The 18,871-nt window shown below is 44.6% G+C and overlaps 1 protein-coding gene across 1 annotated transcript in view; it reads left to right on the forward strand.

Moving 5' to 3' along the window:
- The window catches only part of PAX3 (paired box 3), an 82,599-nt gene that overhangs the window by 989 nt on the left and 62,739 nt on the right, over positions 1–18,871 (forward strand). Inside the window, exons 2-4 of the mRNA XM_063919566.1 lie at positions 554–789; positions 2,457–2,586; positions 3,521–3,655. Of these exons, the coding sequence (XP_063775636.1) occupies positions 554–789; positions 2,457–2,586; positions 3,521–3,655 (501 nt within the window). The remainder of the gene's footprint in view (positions 1–553; positions 790–2,456; positions 2,587–3,520; positions 3,656–18,871) is intronic.

Consider the following 18,871-nt stretch of genomic DNA (forward strand, 5'->3'; position numbering starts at 1 on the left):
ATTTCATAAATCCCCCGGGGTGTCCCATCTCTGTACATTTTGGATGAGGTTATGATTATTTTATGAAAGTGCAGAACGCTGTCTGCCTGGGCCGGCCTCCGCCTGGACACAACTTCTGCCTGTCAACTAACTTGCAACTCTCACAGCACAAGGGAAGCGCCGCGGAGGCTGCGTATAATATAACGCAGAATAGAACACTGTGTTGTAGTGATTCGGTGTTTAAGCTTGCACAAAGTTATTTGGGATAAAACAATTAGCAAAAACTGGTAATATAGTGTGTCGTAATATGCAACATTACCATTAAATATTTATATGGGACTCTTAATAAGTATTGTCTAGGACGAATTATGCATAATTGTTATTTACAGTATTATCTCGGTATGTATTAATTTATATATATTTTCCTAGTCTTGATTAAAATGTGTGACGTGCATTATGAATTACTTGACTAATTTTTGATTGATTAATTAATTAATTGAACTGTGTGCAAGCTTTGTTGTGTTACTGTATAAACCATTAATAACTGTTTGCTTGGTGTCTCTGTAACACGCAGTGTCCACTCCTCTAGGCCAAGGCAGAGTGAACCAGCTCGGCGGGGTGTTCATCAATGGCAGGCCGCTGCCCAACCACATCAGGCATAAAATAGTGGAGATGGCCCACCATGGCATCAGACCGTGTGTCATCTCCCGGCAGCTCAGGGTCTCCCATGGATGTGTCTCCAAGATCCTGTGCAGGTACCAAGAGACCGGCTCCATCAGGCCAGGAGCCATCGGGGGCAGCAAACCCAAGGTGAGACCCAGTGCCAGGAGGTTGACAGTTCACATAACCTGTGTTCATTATTCCTTTACCTATGTGTTTCTAGCATGTACCCCACAAATGACCTCACAAGAGGCACAGCATGTACCCTACATAGACCCACAATGTACACACGTAGGCACATCAAGTACTCCACAAAGCCTGCTTTTAATATATGCATATATTCGCAACTTGAAACATTCAAACTTCTGCTGCATGTTAGGTAACTAGAACACTTTAGACAGGTGTGTGTGTGTGTGTGTGTGTGTGTATATATACACATACACACACATACATATAGATATATTTAAATATATACATATATATATAGTTAGAGATATATATATATATATATATACACATACACACACACATATATAGATATGTTTATCTCTCTCTCCTCTCTCTCTCTCTCTCTCTCTGTGCGTATTGTTATGTAAGACTCAACAAATATTCCTACATCAACATTATATATATATATATATATATATATATATATATACACAAACAAAGAATGGATATGGACCGGCACTCCGTTGTCAATATTCAAAGTGCGTTGGTGCCCTCTCAGGAGTAGTGAATAAACAAACAAACAAACAAACGAGAAAGGAAGAGCGGCACTCAGCGTCTTAATGAAAAAATTAAGACGCTGAGTGCCGCTCTTCCTTTCGCGTGTGTGTGTGTGTATATATATATATATATATATATATATATAGTTTATTTGGGAATGTATTTTACAGCAAGGAAGAGGATTACTCCAGGCTGTAGTGACAGGATGCCCCTATATTTGTGTCTGAGTATTATCACCCAGTGAGGAAGTACTGAGCCTTGTAGTAAAGTGTTCTGCCAGATACAATTTTCACATAAGCATAAGCTGCTGATCTCACGAGTAATCAATACATCCAATAAAAACAAGTGACCCGGAGTCAACTGCTCGGAGTTCTTCCATTCACTTATCTAAGCAAGCAATTACCCCAATACATTAGTAAGAGCACTGTAGTCTTATACAATTTACTGCTCAATTCACCTGAACTATGCGTACAGAAAACTATGATGATTGTCACCTTAACGTACGTGTGTGTGTGCGTGTGTGTGTATACACACACACACACACACACACACACACACACACACACACACACACACACACACACACACACACACACACATACGCACGTTAATTTTTTTATGGAAAATTTTGTCCATTACACACACACACACACACACACACACACACACACACACACACACACACACACACACACACACACACACACACACACACACACACACACTGTAGCACTACGTTACTGCACGCACATGGCACTGACCTCGCTTCGGGTCTCCCGCAGGCCTATTGGAATTGGAGGAGCTGGATGATTCTCATACTTGTGGCATTTCATGTAACTCTATCTCTGGCTTTGCGAGCTGCATAACTCTCACGATACAGGGGACAAATGAAAAGTGATCTTTCTATCTTTTGTCTGGGAACTAGACATTATTTTTGTTCTTTTTTTAAATGCTCTCTCCTTCTCTGCAAAGTGCCTTTATGCTCCTGGGTTATAGTAGGAGATAAACTCTGCTGACGTGATCGTGGACTTTACTGTGGGAGGAAGTAAAACACAAGGCCGGTGGACTCATGTCTTGTGTTCCCTTTAAAGCAGGTGACCACTCCAGATGTGGAAAAGAAGATTGAAGAGTTTAAAAGAGACAACCCGGGTATGTTCAGCTGGGAAATTCGAGATAAATTACTTAAGGACGGAGTTTGTGATCGAAATACCGTTCCTTCAGGTATTATTATACAGACATTAATATTGATAATACAGATCATCCATCTCTATTAGAAGAGGCACCATCACTTAGGCAATAAAATCTATTGATTGCTGCTCCATGGAGAGATAGAGACTCCTCCTGTGGAGCCATCTCGGGCCATCAAATATTAACCACAGTCTGCATTATTGCATAGATGTTAATAACCTCTTCTTAAGTGCACAAACTAAAGCTTAAAATGCTTTTATTGCCAGGGAGCAATTTCTAAGGCAATTAATAAGACTGAACGGCCAAATTATGCAAACATGGTCATAAAATAAATATTAATCTCTGGAAATAATAATAAAAGAATAATAATAATAATAATAATAATAATAATAATAATAATAATAATAACGCAATATAATCTACTGTAATAATTAGGACTAGAATAAATTATTTACTTTGCGATCATACGTCTTTAAATCGTTTTATAATTTGGTAACAAAATTAAACTATTAACGTTTGTATGTGAAGACTTTTGTTATAGTTTTTATGTTAGGGAAGTTGAAAGAAAAATAAACCAGTCTAAAGTTTAGTACAATTTTGTTGTTGTTAAAACGTAAAAAATAATTTTAATGGTTGAATAAAATTAAATATATGAATTTACCGACAGAGTATTACATTAATCATCTTTCAGTCTTCGTTTATAGCGCTTTTTAACTAAATAAAAACTTAAAAACTAATATTTGTCGTTATTTTTATATTATGATGTTATCATTAATTATCTATCTATCTATCTATCTATCTATCTATCTATCTATCTATCTATCTATCTCTGAATGGCAGCTACGTATTTCACATACTTCTGTCTGTTGTGGTTTGTCTAATTATTAAATATATTCGGTGCTATAATAAACAATTAACTTAATGTATGCGGGGACTATAACCCTTTTCTGCCATTCCCTCCTTCTAGTCAGTTCCATCAGCCGTATACTGAGGAGCAAATTTGGGAAAGGAGAAGAGGACGATGTAGAGATGGATAGGAAAGATCAGGAGGAGCAAGAGAAGAGGACAAAACACAGTATTGACGGGATCCTGAGAGAGAGAGGTACAGTGCGGAGAAATGATTCTGTTTCTGCTGGTTGTCCTGAGCCAAGCACCGTGTAACCCCAGCTAGTAGCACAGGCTGCGCTTTCTCTTTTATTATTTATTATTGTGTCGATTATGTCGCGGTTATACAACACTAAAATTATGGTTATGTGAATGATAGGATGATGCAACGAACATATTAAGAATGGTGACTAGTGGATTTACCTTTCTTCGGAAATAAACATGGATAAGGAGATTAATAATAACTGTATAAGAAGGTACATAATAATTGAAGTTGTGGAGTCTTGAATATGTGTTTTATTTAATTCTGGACGAGGTTACTGTTGGAGACAATATATATGTATTGCATTTGTCCTTTATATTTGTATACTTGATCGCGGAGCGTTTGCCGTTGTTGTTGTTGTCGGAGCTGTCAGGGAACACCATCATTTCTCCTGCGTTTATAGCTAAAATTGTTAGTAAATGTGTAACCAAGGTGTCAGCGCAATTGATCCCTTTTTACACTTAATAACGAGATGAAAGTGCCTCCTGTTGAACGTTTACCTCTTTGGGGATCTGGGCATTGTGATGTAACCTATCAAATCATGGCAAAATAAGATAGTGCTGCAGGGGGGACGGGGGAGGGGGTAATAAAGGGAAAGAAACTTTGCAGAGCCTGGAAGATTAGTTTTAGACATCAATTGAAAACCACGGGAGCTCCAGATCGTGTTCTGCGAGGGGCTGGCTGGGGGAGATGCAGAGACCTTTCTGTTTCCTCCACAACAAGTAATATTAAGGGTATCTGTAACTGTCATCTGCCCTAAGTCACTCCATTCTCTTACTGCTCCTTTCATTACACAGTCCCCTTGCCTAGAGTGTGCCCCGGTATTAACCCCTTCGGAGCCTTGGAGCCCGCTGCCAGCCTGGAAGGGGTGAATGCTGAAATAATAGACATCTTTCACATGCACAAACTTATTTCAGCTGTTTCAGGCGCTTTGATAATAATTCGATTCCAACAGAAACATTTGTCCTAGAATAAATTGGAAACAGCAGCTCTGTATTTCCAGCAGTGTGGGACCCAGGGTGGACATATTAATAGGGATCTCTTCAGCGCATAGCAAAGGAAAAGGTCCAGTCTCTCATTGTATACATAATAACGCGTGTTCTATGTTTCTATGTAATGACAAATGTAATAAATACCGACAACTACTTGCGGCATGTACCAGAAGTAGGTGTCCCTCAGCGAGAAGCAGATGCTGGTCAGCGTGGAGCAGGTACCCCTCAGCGTGGAGCAGCTGTCCTTCAGCTGAAGTAGGTGTCCCTCAGCGTGAAGCAGGTGCCCTACAGTGTTAAGTGAGTGTCCCTTAACGGGATTAGATACCACTAAGTGGAGTTGGTGACTTTTAACCTGGATCAGGTACCCCTCAGTGGAGCAGATAAACCCAGTATGGAGATGTACCTACAGTATGAAGGAACCACCCTTCAACCAGGAGCAGGTAACCCCAGCGTGGAGCTGTACCCACAGTATGAAGGAGGCACCCCTGAACCTTGAACAGGTACCCACAGTATGAAGGAGGCCCCCCTGAACCCCCAGCGTGGCAGGTGCTACTAAGCGTGGAGCAGGTACCCACAGTGCGGACCAATTGCAGTCTATGTGTCACAGGACTCTGCGTTTCCTACCCCAGTGTAATGAGGCAGTGCTGACCTGGCTGCTGCTATTCTAGCCGGCAGTGCCTGCATATATACGCTGGAGGGGACAAAAAGTATCAAATGAGCTGGTCAAACATTTGTACAACTTTTCCATGGATGACAAAGGAAGCTCTCCACACACAATCTACACTTGGAGATGAACTTGGGGGACAAAGGGAGGAGAGTCCATTGAAACTCATAGTTTAGCTCTGCTGATACAAAGCTTGTGCTAGGAGCAGCTTGGCATGGACAAAGGAGGGCTGCCTTTCTTATCATGCAGGAGAAAGGAGTGAGAAAGCTGCCTGACAAAAGCCTCAGAAAGGACATTATGGGCTTGCAATGAGGGATGAATAATTCAATAGCCACTGCTACTGAGAGTTTTATGGACTCTTTACTGTGGAAGAAAAAGGACACTTTTACCTACAAAATGTCTCTGGCTGTCTCAGGGCTAGCAGAGGCAATGAAAGGAAAGTTACTGAACCATTAACCCTTCTGATCTGCACGCATCACTACTTCACAGGGATAGAGGGATAGATAGATAGATAGATAGATAGATAGATAGATAGATAGATAGATGTAGAGAGACAGATAAACAGTGGATAGAAACGTACAGATATGAATAAGAAAAATAGATATGAAAGTTAGATTATAGATATAGTGAGAATGATATATAGAGGTATGGAAACTAAAAGGATAACAATTTGTGTGTGTATATATATATATATATATATATATTCACAGAGGTAAGGCGGCACTTATGGAACTTGTACAAGAAAGAATAATCACACCACTGCCAAAAGGTAAGTTCAACAATTCAGTCCATCCGGACAAAAACGTTCTAGATAAAAGTTTGTATCGACTGAAACATTGACCTTCATTGGTGATGTGATTCCTTCTTGTAGGAGTTCCATGAGTGCCATCTTAGCTCTGCGAATATTTACTGGACACGTAAGTAGCCCCAGGAGGGCACTTGGTCAGATTACATGAGTCATTGAGGGAATGCAGGTCTAGTGGGCAATTATATATTCTATCTATCTATCTATCTATCTATCTATCTATCTATCTATCTATCTATCTATCTATCTACACAGTATGAAGGAACCACCCTTCAACCAGTATAAAATAGATAAATAAGTATATATTAGATAGGTAGCCTGATATAAATAAATGAATGTCCCAATAGTGTGTCTAATATTAGTAGAAGTGGCTGATTAGAGCCTGCACAATAATCAGGTGTCATTATGGACAATGCATTTGAATTTAAAAGGAAACTTTTTCCTCTCTGTGTGCAATTGTAGCTCCAAATGTAGAGAGATCTCTCGGAGGCCTAAGAAATTAAGTCCATCAACTTCACTGGAAACCTTTAATTATATATGTATCATTCTTGCTGCATCTTTCTCATCTTTTCTGTCATTACTGAGTGGTGCAGTAGTCTGCGGCCTAATGAAATAGTTTTGCAGTAAGTGGCAATCACTGTGGGATAGTGCTGGAACCTGTACATACTGTAGCAAAACCAGTGTCAGATTGGGCAGATGTCTCTATGCTTTTATCCATGACATTATGGTTAAGCATGCTTGTGGATCTCCTGCTGTTATATCAGCAGGATAACTACTGGAGAGCCAAAAGTTGCTTACATCGGGAAATGCTGATTGGCTCGTTGCATCTAGTGACACTTGTGCTGCTGCTCAGGATTGTCTGTGTGCATATTGTACAATAACTCACCAGAGCTTTGTTGTGTAGTTTACTACTCCTGTGTCCTGTGTCTCACTTCTGTATGAGATTCCCCAGAGTATTTTACATGCCTCAGGGATGCTATATCACCAGTAGTATACAGGGCTCTAAAGAAAAGAGACATTGGGCCTAATTGAGAACCTGTCACTGATGTACGAAAATCGCTATGAAGTGATTTTTGCACATCTGCGCATGTGCATATGCCGGTACGCACATGTGCAAGGTCCTAAACGGCGTTCACTTCAGAACGCAGTGTAAGACCAGGAGGGGGGCGGAAACGGGGCATCAATGCTTCGACACTCCATTTAAGGGGCACGGTCCGGACTACAGAGGCGTAGCCGGACTGTTGCTGGGGCGGCTCGCGGCGGCTCGCGGCGGCTGTGTGACATCACACGTGGCTGCTGCGACCCAAATCATGCTGGGTAGCCATCTGCCGTCACAGCTAGGCTGCATAAGCAGAGGGCTACTCGAAAAATGCGAAAGCATCGCCGCCATGTGATGCTTTCGCATGTCTGCAGGCAGGGCAGACTTACCCTGTGCTGGGTGTCCCCCCGCAGGTCAAAGAATTTGATCGTAGATGTGTATTTTTTTGCACATCTACGATCAGGTCTGAATTACCCCATAGCCCAGGCATTAAGACAGAAATTAATGTACAGAATAGAATCGTAATATTTATTTATTAAAAAGGCAAGTCCTGCACACTCCTCATAGGTGCTTAGTCATACGTATCATATGAAATGATTCCTATTAGCACAGAAAAGACCAGCACACCAAATTGCAAGTGGTGTGAATTAATCTGAGATGCTGATACTCTGCTGCTGCATGGCTGCTAGATTGGTATCTTAAAGGCTGCTGGGCTGCTCACATTATGCTGTTACTGAAAGCTGCTAGTTTATGCTGTGACTTATATGTCTGCATGCTGCCTCTGAAGTTTGAGATGTATATATGCTGCTTTTTGCACTATGTATTTTTGCCATGTGACTGACAGTTTTTATACTGCTCAGATTAATTCAATGCAAAAAAAAAAAAATCACTTGTAAATTGGTGTGCTGGTTTTATCTTTGCTAACAGGAATTCTTTCATATATACATACACTGTATATACATTGGTGTTGGAACGGGGGTTTGGGGGTGGGGCAAGGGGGCTACAATGTACTGGGTTAGAGTCAGGATGGAGAGGATCCCTCCCAACTCAACCTCCTCCCTCCCAACAGCCCTTCTCCACCTGCCTCCATAGCCCTCCTGCACCCATATGCAGCCCCTACAGTGTGTGGCTAGTTACTGTGGGACCCCCTTCCTTGTGGCAACCCCTGTATTGCCCATAGTGTCCTATATGCTGTTTTTACATTGGCGTTTCTATCATGGGTGCAATGTGTGTGGTGCATACGGGCCCCTGGGTCCAGGGGGTTCCCACACAGCACACATTGCACCCATATTTTAGCACTCCCCTCTCCGGAGTCCAGCATTGGGCACTGCAGCCGCATCCATCGCGCAAAAAATCCCCTCCAAAATGGCTGCCGTGCATGCGCAGTTTCAATTTTGTCTCCGGAACATGGCAGGTGCCATGTTTCCGGAAACCTGCGCATGCACAGTAGGCTCCGGCACAATGTCGGAGCCTATGGCGCTGTGGAGAGGAGGGGGCCCACCCAGAGTCTGCACACGGACCCCCTCCTCGCTTAAGATGCCCCTGTGTTTTTAGCATAAATGTACACACACACGCGCGCACACACACACACACACACACACACACACATTGGATGAAAAAAAAAGAGTACTCACCGTAAAAGTTATGTCAACGCCTGGTGCTAGAATAAAGGGTAACACAATACGAGGAGTAGATGGCACTCCGGGGGTTATATTTACTAAAGTGTGGTTTTTTAGAAGTTGACATGTTGCCCATAGCAACCAATCAGATTCTAGTTAATATCTTGTGAAGGGTACTAGATAAATAATAAATTGAATCTGATTGGTTGCCAACATCTCCACTTATAAAGCACCCACACTCTAGTAATTATACCCTCATGAGATTGCACAATTAGTTTATTTAGTTAAAACTTATTTAGTTGTCTCAAATCTAGTGTGATACAGATATATATATATATATATATATATACATACACACACACACACAGCACCCAGCACTCATCGTAATAAATAATTTAAATAATTAAATAGTGGGGGGTTTGGTTCATGAATTGATCAATGAATTTAAGCTTGAAACCCTCGTCAAGGGACCCCATATGTTTGCAAGAACTACTCTATCACCCAGGATTGTAAACCTGGTACCAGAAAAATGGAGTCACTTGAGGAAGGTTGCAAGCTTAAGTGCATTGATCATTTCATGACCCAAAACCCCATTATTTATTTATTTATTTATTTATTATGGAGAGCGCTGGGCTCTGTGTTTCATTTAAGGAATGTGCTCACACACTATTTGCACCCCAAACCTGGGAATGGCGAGTGCAGTGGATTAATGTCTTTGCATATATATATATATATATATGTATATATATATATATATATATATATATATATATATATTGCAGTAGTATGACGTTTTCTGTGAAGTACATGATTAAAGTAGGGATGGAATCCCCTGGTGTTAACAATAGTAATGGTGCATATTACAATAAAGCATGTCATCTAGCTCAGTGACGAGCGACAGGCAGTTCTGGGGCCGCATGAGCCCCTCACTCCTTCACTTGCAGAGCCCAGCTCTTTCATGCTATGTTGTTATATTTGTTTGTTACTCCTTATAACGCTTGTGTAAAAGGTCTGCTGATATACTGTTGCATACAGCTGCCTCTTACATTGATTCAATGTATTAAATGTATCTTTTGATTAAATGTATTAATGGAACTTACAAATGAGGTGAAGGGTAATATGCGACCCCTTCTGAAGGTTAGAGGGCCGCCCAGGCCAGTGCACCCCCTGAAGTATATCAGGTTGCTTATCACTGATTCTGATTCTTTCTGTTGCCTTCTATTTTGGTGTTCAATGCAGGGCACCCACGTCATATGGAAACTGATTTCCCAAAGCAGAAAAATGAGGCAACCTGTGTCCTCATCCACTTTGTCTGCTTTAGCCATGAATTGGGTCCTGTAAATATTTCTGTTGCTGCTCAGTGTGACATTTACAGCTCTGCTGAGTGTATTACAGGGCTACCAGTTGAATGGCTGCCTCTGTTTCCCCCATGCAGAGTGGAACTGGCCCCCAGGCGGCGTCACAATGCATTTGTCCCTGGTCAGGCGCTCAGCCCCAATAGGCCCTCTGCAAACTCTCCCCAATCTCAGAGCTCTGTAGGCAGATTAAATTGACTCCTTTCTTCCTTTCTCACTTTCATCTTGAACGATACCCGCCCTCTGTAGCCCCAGGCAAACATTCGTGAAATTTCTGCAACCTCCCCTTATTTCTTTTATTAACCCCTTTCCACCCAGCAGAAACTTTGTAATTGCAGAATCTTGGCAAGATGTGTCACTCTGTAAGTAGTGAAGATCTGTCCTGCTTCTAATGGAAGTCAGACCCTGGAGGGAAGTTGGAAGTTGGAAGGGAGCAATGGGAAAGGGGGTGGGGGTGGGGGGGGGGGGTCAACATAACAGAGTGCATAAAAAGCAAATATGTGTTAGCGTATAGGGATATAAGATGGATGAAAAGAGTCAGTAGGTGACTAACATTGTACATAGCGTTACTCACTACTCACTGCATGACATTCCAGGAAGGGACATGTTTTGGAGCTGTGGTCACGGGATGTGGACATTGCAGAGCTTTATCCAGTGTACGTGACTGCCAACCATTAGCTTAAATCAGTGATTTCCAATCTTTCTTGACTCACAATGCCCTAGAGTATCAGCATTTTTTTCATGGCACCCCTTGGCTAAAACTTTTTTTATTGCTAAATTTGGAAAAAAATATTAAATTAAGTAAATTGTGCCTACCTGTCATCCTAGTTTGAGTCATGTGGCGTTGTACAGAGTTGTGCTTCTGATTGTCCACATGTTTTATGATTGACAGCCACCAGCACTGGTTTTTGTCTATCACTTTGACATAAATAATTTGATTTGGTCCTGGACCACCAACCCAAGGCATCCCTGGAAGTGTATCACGGCACCCTAGGTGCCTAGACACCAGGGGGTTTATTTACTAATATTCGTGTTTTGTCCGTTTTGAAGGGTGTTTGAACTCGAATGGTATCGGGTGCATTTTACTGCAACTTTTTGAATCCTGATACGGTCATTCACTAAGCTGCCGAGTTTTGCACAATCGTTTTTTCCGATGTCGATGTGATTCGTAATATCAGGCAGTGTTTTATGGGAGTGATGAGTAAAACATTGCCTCAAAAAACACAAGGAAACCCGTCCGGATCTGGGAGATCCATGCAGGGCTTCATTGTGTACCTTAAAAAGTTCATTAAAGTCTTTAAAATCCTGGAAAAAATTGCGGGTCCCCCCTCCTAATCATAACCAGCCTTGGGCTCTTTGAGCCGGTCCTGGTTGAAAAAATATGGGGGAAAAAATGACAGGGGTTCCCCCATATTTAATCAACCAGCACCGGGCTGTGCGCCTGGTCCTGGTTCAAAAAATACGGGGGACAAAAAGCGTAGGGGTCCCCCGTATTTCTGAAACAAGCACCGGGCTCCACTAGCTGGGGAGATAATGCCACAGCCGGGGGACACTTTGATATCGGTCCCTGCGGCCGTGCCATTAAAACCCCAACTAGTCACCCCTGGCCGGGGTACCCAGGAGGAGTGGGGACCCCTTCAATCAAGGGGTCCCCCCCTCCAGCCACCCAAGGGCCAGGGGTGAAGCCCGAGGCTGTCCCCCCCATCCGAGGGCGGCGGATGGGGGGCTGATAGCCTTTTTGAAGAAATGTGAATATTGTTTTTAGTAGCAGTACTACAAGTCCCAGCAAGCCTCCCCCGCAAGCTGGTACTTGGAGAACCACAAGTACCAGCATGCGGTGGAAAACCGGGCCCGCTGGCACCTGTAGTACTACTACTAAAAAAATACCCCAATAAAAACAGGAGACACACACCTTGAAAGTATAAGTTTATTACATACATGCACACCTCCAAACATACATACTTACCTATGTTCACACGAGGGTCGGTCCTCTTCTCCATGTAGAATCCATGGGGTACCTGTGGAAAAAATTATACTCACATAATCCAGTGTAGATCGGTCCTCTTCTGTTCTCTGTGTAATCCACGTACTTGTCAAAAAAATAAAACGCAAACCCGACCACGCACTGAAAGGGGCCCCATGTTTTCACATGGGACCCCTTTCCCCGACTGTCAGGACCCCCCCCTGACTCCTGTCTAAGAGGGTTCCTTCAGCCAATCAGGGAGCGCCACATCGTGGCACCCTCCTGATTGGCTGTGTGCTCCTGTAGTGTCTGTCAGGCAGCACACGGCAGTGATACAATGTAGTGCCTATGCGCTCCATTGTAACCAATGGTGGGAACTTTGTGGTCAGCGGTTGACCGAAAGTAACCTCACCGCTGACCACAAAGTTCCCACCATTGGTTATAATGGAGCGCATAGGCGCTACATTGTAACATTGCCGTGTGCTGCCTGTCATACACTACAGGAGCACACAGCCAATCAGGAGGGTGCCACAACGTGGCGCTCCCTGATTGGCTGATGGAACCGTCTTAGACATAAGTCAGAGGGGGGTTCCTGGCATTCGGGGAAAGGGGTCCCATGTGAAAACATGGGGCCCCTTTCAGTGCGAGGTCGGGTGTCCGTTTTGTTATTTTGCAAAGTACCTGGATTACAAATGGATTAAAAGAGGAGCCATCTACACTGGATTTTGAGAGTATAATTTTTTCAACAGGTACACCATGGATTCTACATGGAGAAGAGGACCGACCCTCGTGTGAACATAGGTAAGTATGTATGTTTGGAGGTGTGCATGTATGTAATAAACTTATACTTTCAAGGTGTGTGTCTCCTGTTTTTTATTGGGGTATATTTTAGTAGTAGTACTACAGGTGCCAGCGGGCCCGGTTTTCTCCCGCATGCTGGTACTTGTGGTTCTCCAAGTACCAGCTTGCGGGGGAGGCTTGCTGGGACTTGTAGCACTGCTACTAAAAACAATATTCACATTTCTTCAAAAAGGCTATCAGCCCCCCATCCGCCGCCCTCGGATGGGGGGGACAGCCTCGGGCTTCACCCCCGGCCCTTGGGTGGCTGGAGGGGGGGACCCCTTGATTGAAGGGGTCCCCACTCCTCCAGGGTACCCCGGCCAGGGGTGACTATTTGGGGTTTTAATGGCACGGCCGCAGGGACCGATATCAAAGTGTCCCCCGGCTGTGGCATTATCTCCCCAGCTAGTGGAGCCCGGTGTTGGTTTCAGAAATACGGGGGACCCCTACGCTTTTTGTCCCCCATATTTTTTGAACCAGGACCAGGCGCAGAGCCCGGTGCTGGTTGATTAAATATGGGGGAACCCCTGTCATTTCCCCCCCCATATTTTTTCTACCAGGATCGGCTCAAAGAGCCCGAGGCTGGTTATGATTAGGAGGGGGGACCCCACGCAATTTTTTTTCCAATTTTAAACTAAACAGACCCTTTCCCATAGATAACCATGCACAGATCTCACTGATCCGTGCATGGTTATCCAAACTCGACTGGAAAAAGCAGGTCTATTTTTTTGCTGCTTTTTTTAGCGATTCGAAAAAAAACAGACCCGCACTTGAGCACTCAGAAACTAACACCCAAATACGAATGAATAGTGAATGGCCGTATTCTATGAAATAACAGCCGCGTTTGACCGATGGTCTATTCATTCGTATTTCGGGACGTTGTCATTCAAACCATTACGAATAGACCAGACACTGCAGAGATTGGTGCTTAGTAAATTCCCGGATTGGGACTTAGAAAAAAAAACACAAATCGACCAAACTCGGATTTTTAGTAAATACTTGCCCAGGAGCGGATTTAGAGGTCAGGCCGCCCCAAGCACATTATTGGCTGATGCCGCCCCCAATCATGTCACTTCCCCAAAATGATTTTGGGAGCCAGTCTGGATGCCTCAAGACCACCAAAGCAGTCCCAACCTCACCAGACTACCATAGGCGTGCGCAGCACATTTTATTAGGGGGTGCACCGTCAGAGGGGTGTGACTAGCACCGCCTTTTGGACGTGTCTAGCACCATCTATTGATGGTCATCGCAATATAAAATATCCACCCTTGTACCAATCCTAATACATTGTCAGATGTAGTGGAATGCACCACACAAACACCCCTGATGGCACTCATTGCAATTACACTGCTCCTCCTCAGCCTGGTCTGGCTCCCCCTCTCTTTTCCCTGCAAGCTGTAGCAGCTTACTTACAAGTCAGTCACTCACTGTCACTGACAGTCGCAGACTAGTACTGCTGCTGGTGGAAAAACAAGTGACGTGTCAATGCTGCTGCCAAACACCTGCCAGTATTGAATTTGTCTTCCTAAGAGGAACGCTGGCTGCATGCTGATCCTCATCAGGGGCTGGCGTTGGCATAGCATAGAAGGAGAGAGGTGGGCATGTGGCAGGTGTGATGGGTGGGCGTGCGAGCAGCATGACGTAATCACATCACGCTGTTTTTGTACATGGAGGTGGAGCCGGGAGTTTGAAAGCCAGTGGCAGTGGCACCCTAGATTAACCCAGGCGTCTGTTCAGCAATGCAATCCTGGCAGGGTGCAGCGCAGAGGGGACAGTAATCAGCCTGCTCGGCTGCATCAGGCATGTGAGATAGGGGTTCCGGACATAAGGGGGTGCCTGTGCGCACCAGGCACCCCCCCTGCGCACACCTATGCGCACTACCAGCTTTTGGTCCACAATGTGCTGCCCATTGTCCTACTCCTGTCAGTTGCAAAATAAAATATTTAAAAAATAAGTTGTAATGTCAAACAAACGAGAATGACCAGACCTCATAAGCCTGGTGTGCCGCCCCTAGGCATGTGCCTCACGTACCTAGTGGGAAATCCACCACTGCTAGGCACCCAGTTTGGGAACCACTGACTTAAATATGTACATGCAACCTGACATTCAAGGACTGTTCCTCAGCTTTCATTGCATGAAGGTGAGATGTTTATTATGATACTGCCCATCTCTCTCATACGCAACACACAGCACATGCAGAGGTCTACAAACCTATGGACTGTCCTTGGACTGCCCATCTAACACACAACACATGCAGAACACTCCAGACCTATGGACTGTCCAGGGATCGCCCATCTCACACGGAGTCATAGGCGTGCGCACGGGGGGTGCCTGGTGCGCACAGGCACCCCCTAATGTTAGGCACCCCCCACATGCCACGCCTGCTGCAGCAGCACAGTGGTGATCGCCGCGGCCCACCACGAGCCCAGCTTGCTACTCATTCCCTTCTCCGCTGCGGCCGCCGCCAGCGCAGGACAATATAGAAAGAATATAGGAAGAACAGAGACTGCAGCGGGTGCGTGGTGCGAGTCGGGAGGATGTTTTGACATGACGTCAGTCCTCCCTGTGCGGCCGCCGGCCAGTAGAGTATACTGAATGGAAGCGCGCGGCTCAGCTTCTTAGTTCTTACTGTATATTAACATATGTTTCTATGTTAATATACAGTAAGAACTAAGAAGCTGAGCCGCGCACTTCCATTCAGTATACTCTTCTGTCCAGCGGCCGCACAGGGAGGACTGACATCATGTCAAAACATCCTTCCGGCTCGCACCACGCACCAGCTGCAGTCTCTCTTCTTCCGGCCATACTCTCCTCCCGCACCGCGCTCTCAGGACTCCGCTGGAGGACACATTCAGCAGAGACTGTAACTGAGAAAGTAAGTCACTGCTCACAGTACTGCAGGGGAAAGAGAGGGGACAAGGCCAGCCAGGGGTAATAAAATCTGTATATACTTCCAGTACATCCATGAAGTGACTTTAGTTACCCCCCCAAAAAAAATGAGATCTGTGGGTGCACTCAAGAAAAGAAAAGAATGGTTACATGTGTATATTCTATACCGTGTGGCATAATGTGAATTTGGCTCATACCGTGTTACGTAATGTAGATTTGGCCCATACCGTGTGGTGTAATGTGAAATTGGCTCATACCGTGTAATGTAATGTGATTTTGGCTCATACCACGTGGCGTAATGTGAATTTGGCTCATACTATGTGGCGTAATGTGAATTTGGCTCATACCATTTGGCGTAATGTGAATTTGCCTCATACCGTGTGACGTAATGTGAATTTGCCTCATACCATGTGACATAATGTGAATCTGGCTCATATCGTGTGGCGTAATGCGAATTTGGCTCATACCGTGTAATGTAATGTGATTTTGGCTCATACCACGTGGCGTAATGTGAATTTGGCTCATACGTGGCGTAATGTGAATTTGGCTCATACCATTTGGCGTAATGTGAATTTGCCTAATACCCTGTGACGTAATGTGAATTTGCCTCATACCGTGTAATCTAATGTGAATCTGGCTCATACCGGGTGGCGTAATGTGAATTTTGCTCATATCTTGTGGGGTAATGTGAATTTGGCTCATACCGTCTGGCGTAATGTGAATTTGGCTCATACCGTGTGGCGGAATGTGAATTTGGCTCATACTGTGTGGCGTAATGTAGATTTGGCTCATACCGTGTGGCGTAATGCGAATTTGGCTCATACCGTGTAATGTAATGTGATTTTGGCTCATACCACGTGGCGTAATGTGAATTTCTGCTCATATCGTGTGGTGTAATGTTAATTTGGATCATACTGTGTGGCATAATGTGAATTTGGCAGTTTGGCTCATATCGTGTGGCGGAATGTGAATTTGGCTCATACTGTGTGGCGTAATGTGAATTTGGCAGTTTGGCTCATATCGTGTGGCGGAATGTGAATTTGGCTCATACTGTGTGGCGTAATGTGAATTTGGCTCATACCGTGTGGCGTAATGTGAATTTTGGCTCATACTGTATAGCGTAATGTGAATAAGGGGCACTACTGTCAGTAGTTTGTGATCATGGGGACATGTGTGACAAATGCTGGTGTCCTGCAGGCGAGGGGTCTGATGGCACATGTGTATATTTTAAACTTTACTTGTGTTATATTAAAACTCAAACCTTTGGCCCCCTAAATCTCCTGTACTTTTCAGAATGGCCCACTCAAAATTAGGGTGTAGGTTCAAGGGGTGGGGTGTGTGTGTGTGGGGAAGGGGTTGAGTCTATTATTCCCTCGTGGAAAGGAACAGAATGTGACATCAGCTGAGGATGATATTTCTCTTCTGCCCTTGCAGCATGTTAATGTTTTTTAAAATCTCCGTTTGTGGTAGAGCATTTTGTTTTATTTATGCTGCATTGTAGCTTTGCGGGCTTGCTTTGCTTGCCACACTTCGGGCCCTGTGTCTCGCTTTGCTCGCAATAGGTTACTATTCCAAATAGTTGGTGACATTGACCCAGTGCATTATGGTAAAGGTCCTCTCCACGAAGGGAATCTAGATGCTACCGTGGGGATGGGAAGGGGGTAGAGGGGAATGCTTATGCACCTAGGCCCACCACGCTCTAGTTCTGCCACTTGGTCAGGGAATGGTTGGGGAAGTGTAAGCAGCGATTAGGTGCAGCCTCAGCTAGGACTCAGGGTTATGTTGTAGCAGACAGTCATTACCAGCCAGTGGTCGCACCATTGTGTTTCATTTTATTTCTGCGGGATGTATTATATCTACTTTATTATTAGGAACTAGGGAGAAATTAGATTAAGCCATGTGATTTTACTGAGAGAATGTAAAATAGTGCTAGACATGTCCCTGGGCGGTGCTAGACACGCTTATATGGGGTTCTAGACACGCCCAAAAGGTGGTACAAGACACGCCCCTCCTGTGGTGCACCCCCTATTAAAATTAGCTGCACACGCCTATGCACGCAGTACATAGCACATACAGAGCACTCCAGACCTATGAACTGTCCAGGGACCGCCCATCTCACATGCAGTACATAGCACATGCAGAGCACTCCAGACCTATGCAGTGTTCTGGTAGTGTCCATCACACTACATTCTATATAACACATGCAGAGCACTTCAGACCTGTAACCTGACCTTGTACTGCTCATCTCACTAACAACACATAGCACATGCATGCACTCCAGACCTATGGACTGTCCAGGGACCGCCCATCTCACATGCAGTACATAGCACATGCATGCACTCCAGACCTATGAACTATGGTGGTACAATCTCACATCCAACATATACAGTATTCACAGTGTATCAACCAATGATGCCAAACATATAGGCTGCCTTGATACTGCCCATCTCGCACATAACACATAGCACAGGCAGTGCACCCCCCTGCTGCAGATATATAGATTATCTTTATATTTACCATGTGACAAACAACACATAAAATACATAGAGCACCTATCACTTACTACAGATGTATGGACTTTATTATTATTAGCCTTTACTTATAGTGTCAGTAGCACCTTACAGAGCGCATATACAGCTATAGTGGAAAGAAATAGGATACACAGTACATTACATTACAACACTAACAAGCTAAATATTAGTAACAAGCAATTGTGCATACACAGCAGAGGCGTATCTAGGGTAGGGCGAGTGGGGCACGTGCCCTGGGCGCCTTGGCAGGCCCAGGAGAGGGGGGCGCCGCCGGCATCCAGGGCATCATGCCCCACTCGCCCCCGTCAACCCTAAATGTGAGGGGAGGAGAGCGCAGCGTCTCTCCCTCCCCTCACCGCCGCTGCCAGCACTAGCAGCGCTGCCAGCTGCGCTGCTGTGTCCGGTCTCCGGCGTTAGCCAATCAGAGCTTGCGGACCGGCTCCTGATTGGCTGCCGGTCCGCGAGCTCTGATTG

Source organism: Pseudophryne corroboree, chromosome 4, assembly GCF_028390025.1.
Source record: "Pseudophryne corroboree isolate aPseCor3 chromosome 4, aPseCor3.hap2, whole genome shotgun sequence".
NCBI lineage: Eukaryota > Metazoa > Chordata > Amphibia > Anura > Myobatrachidae > Pseudophryne > Pseudophryne corroboree.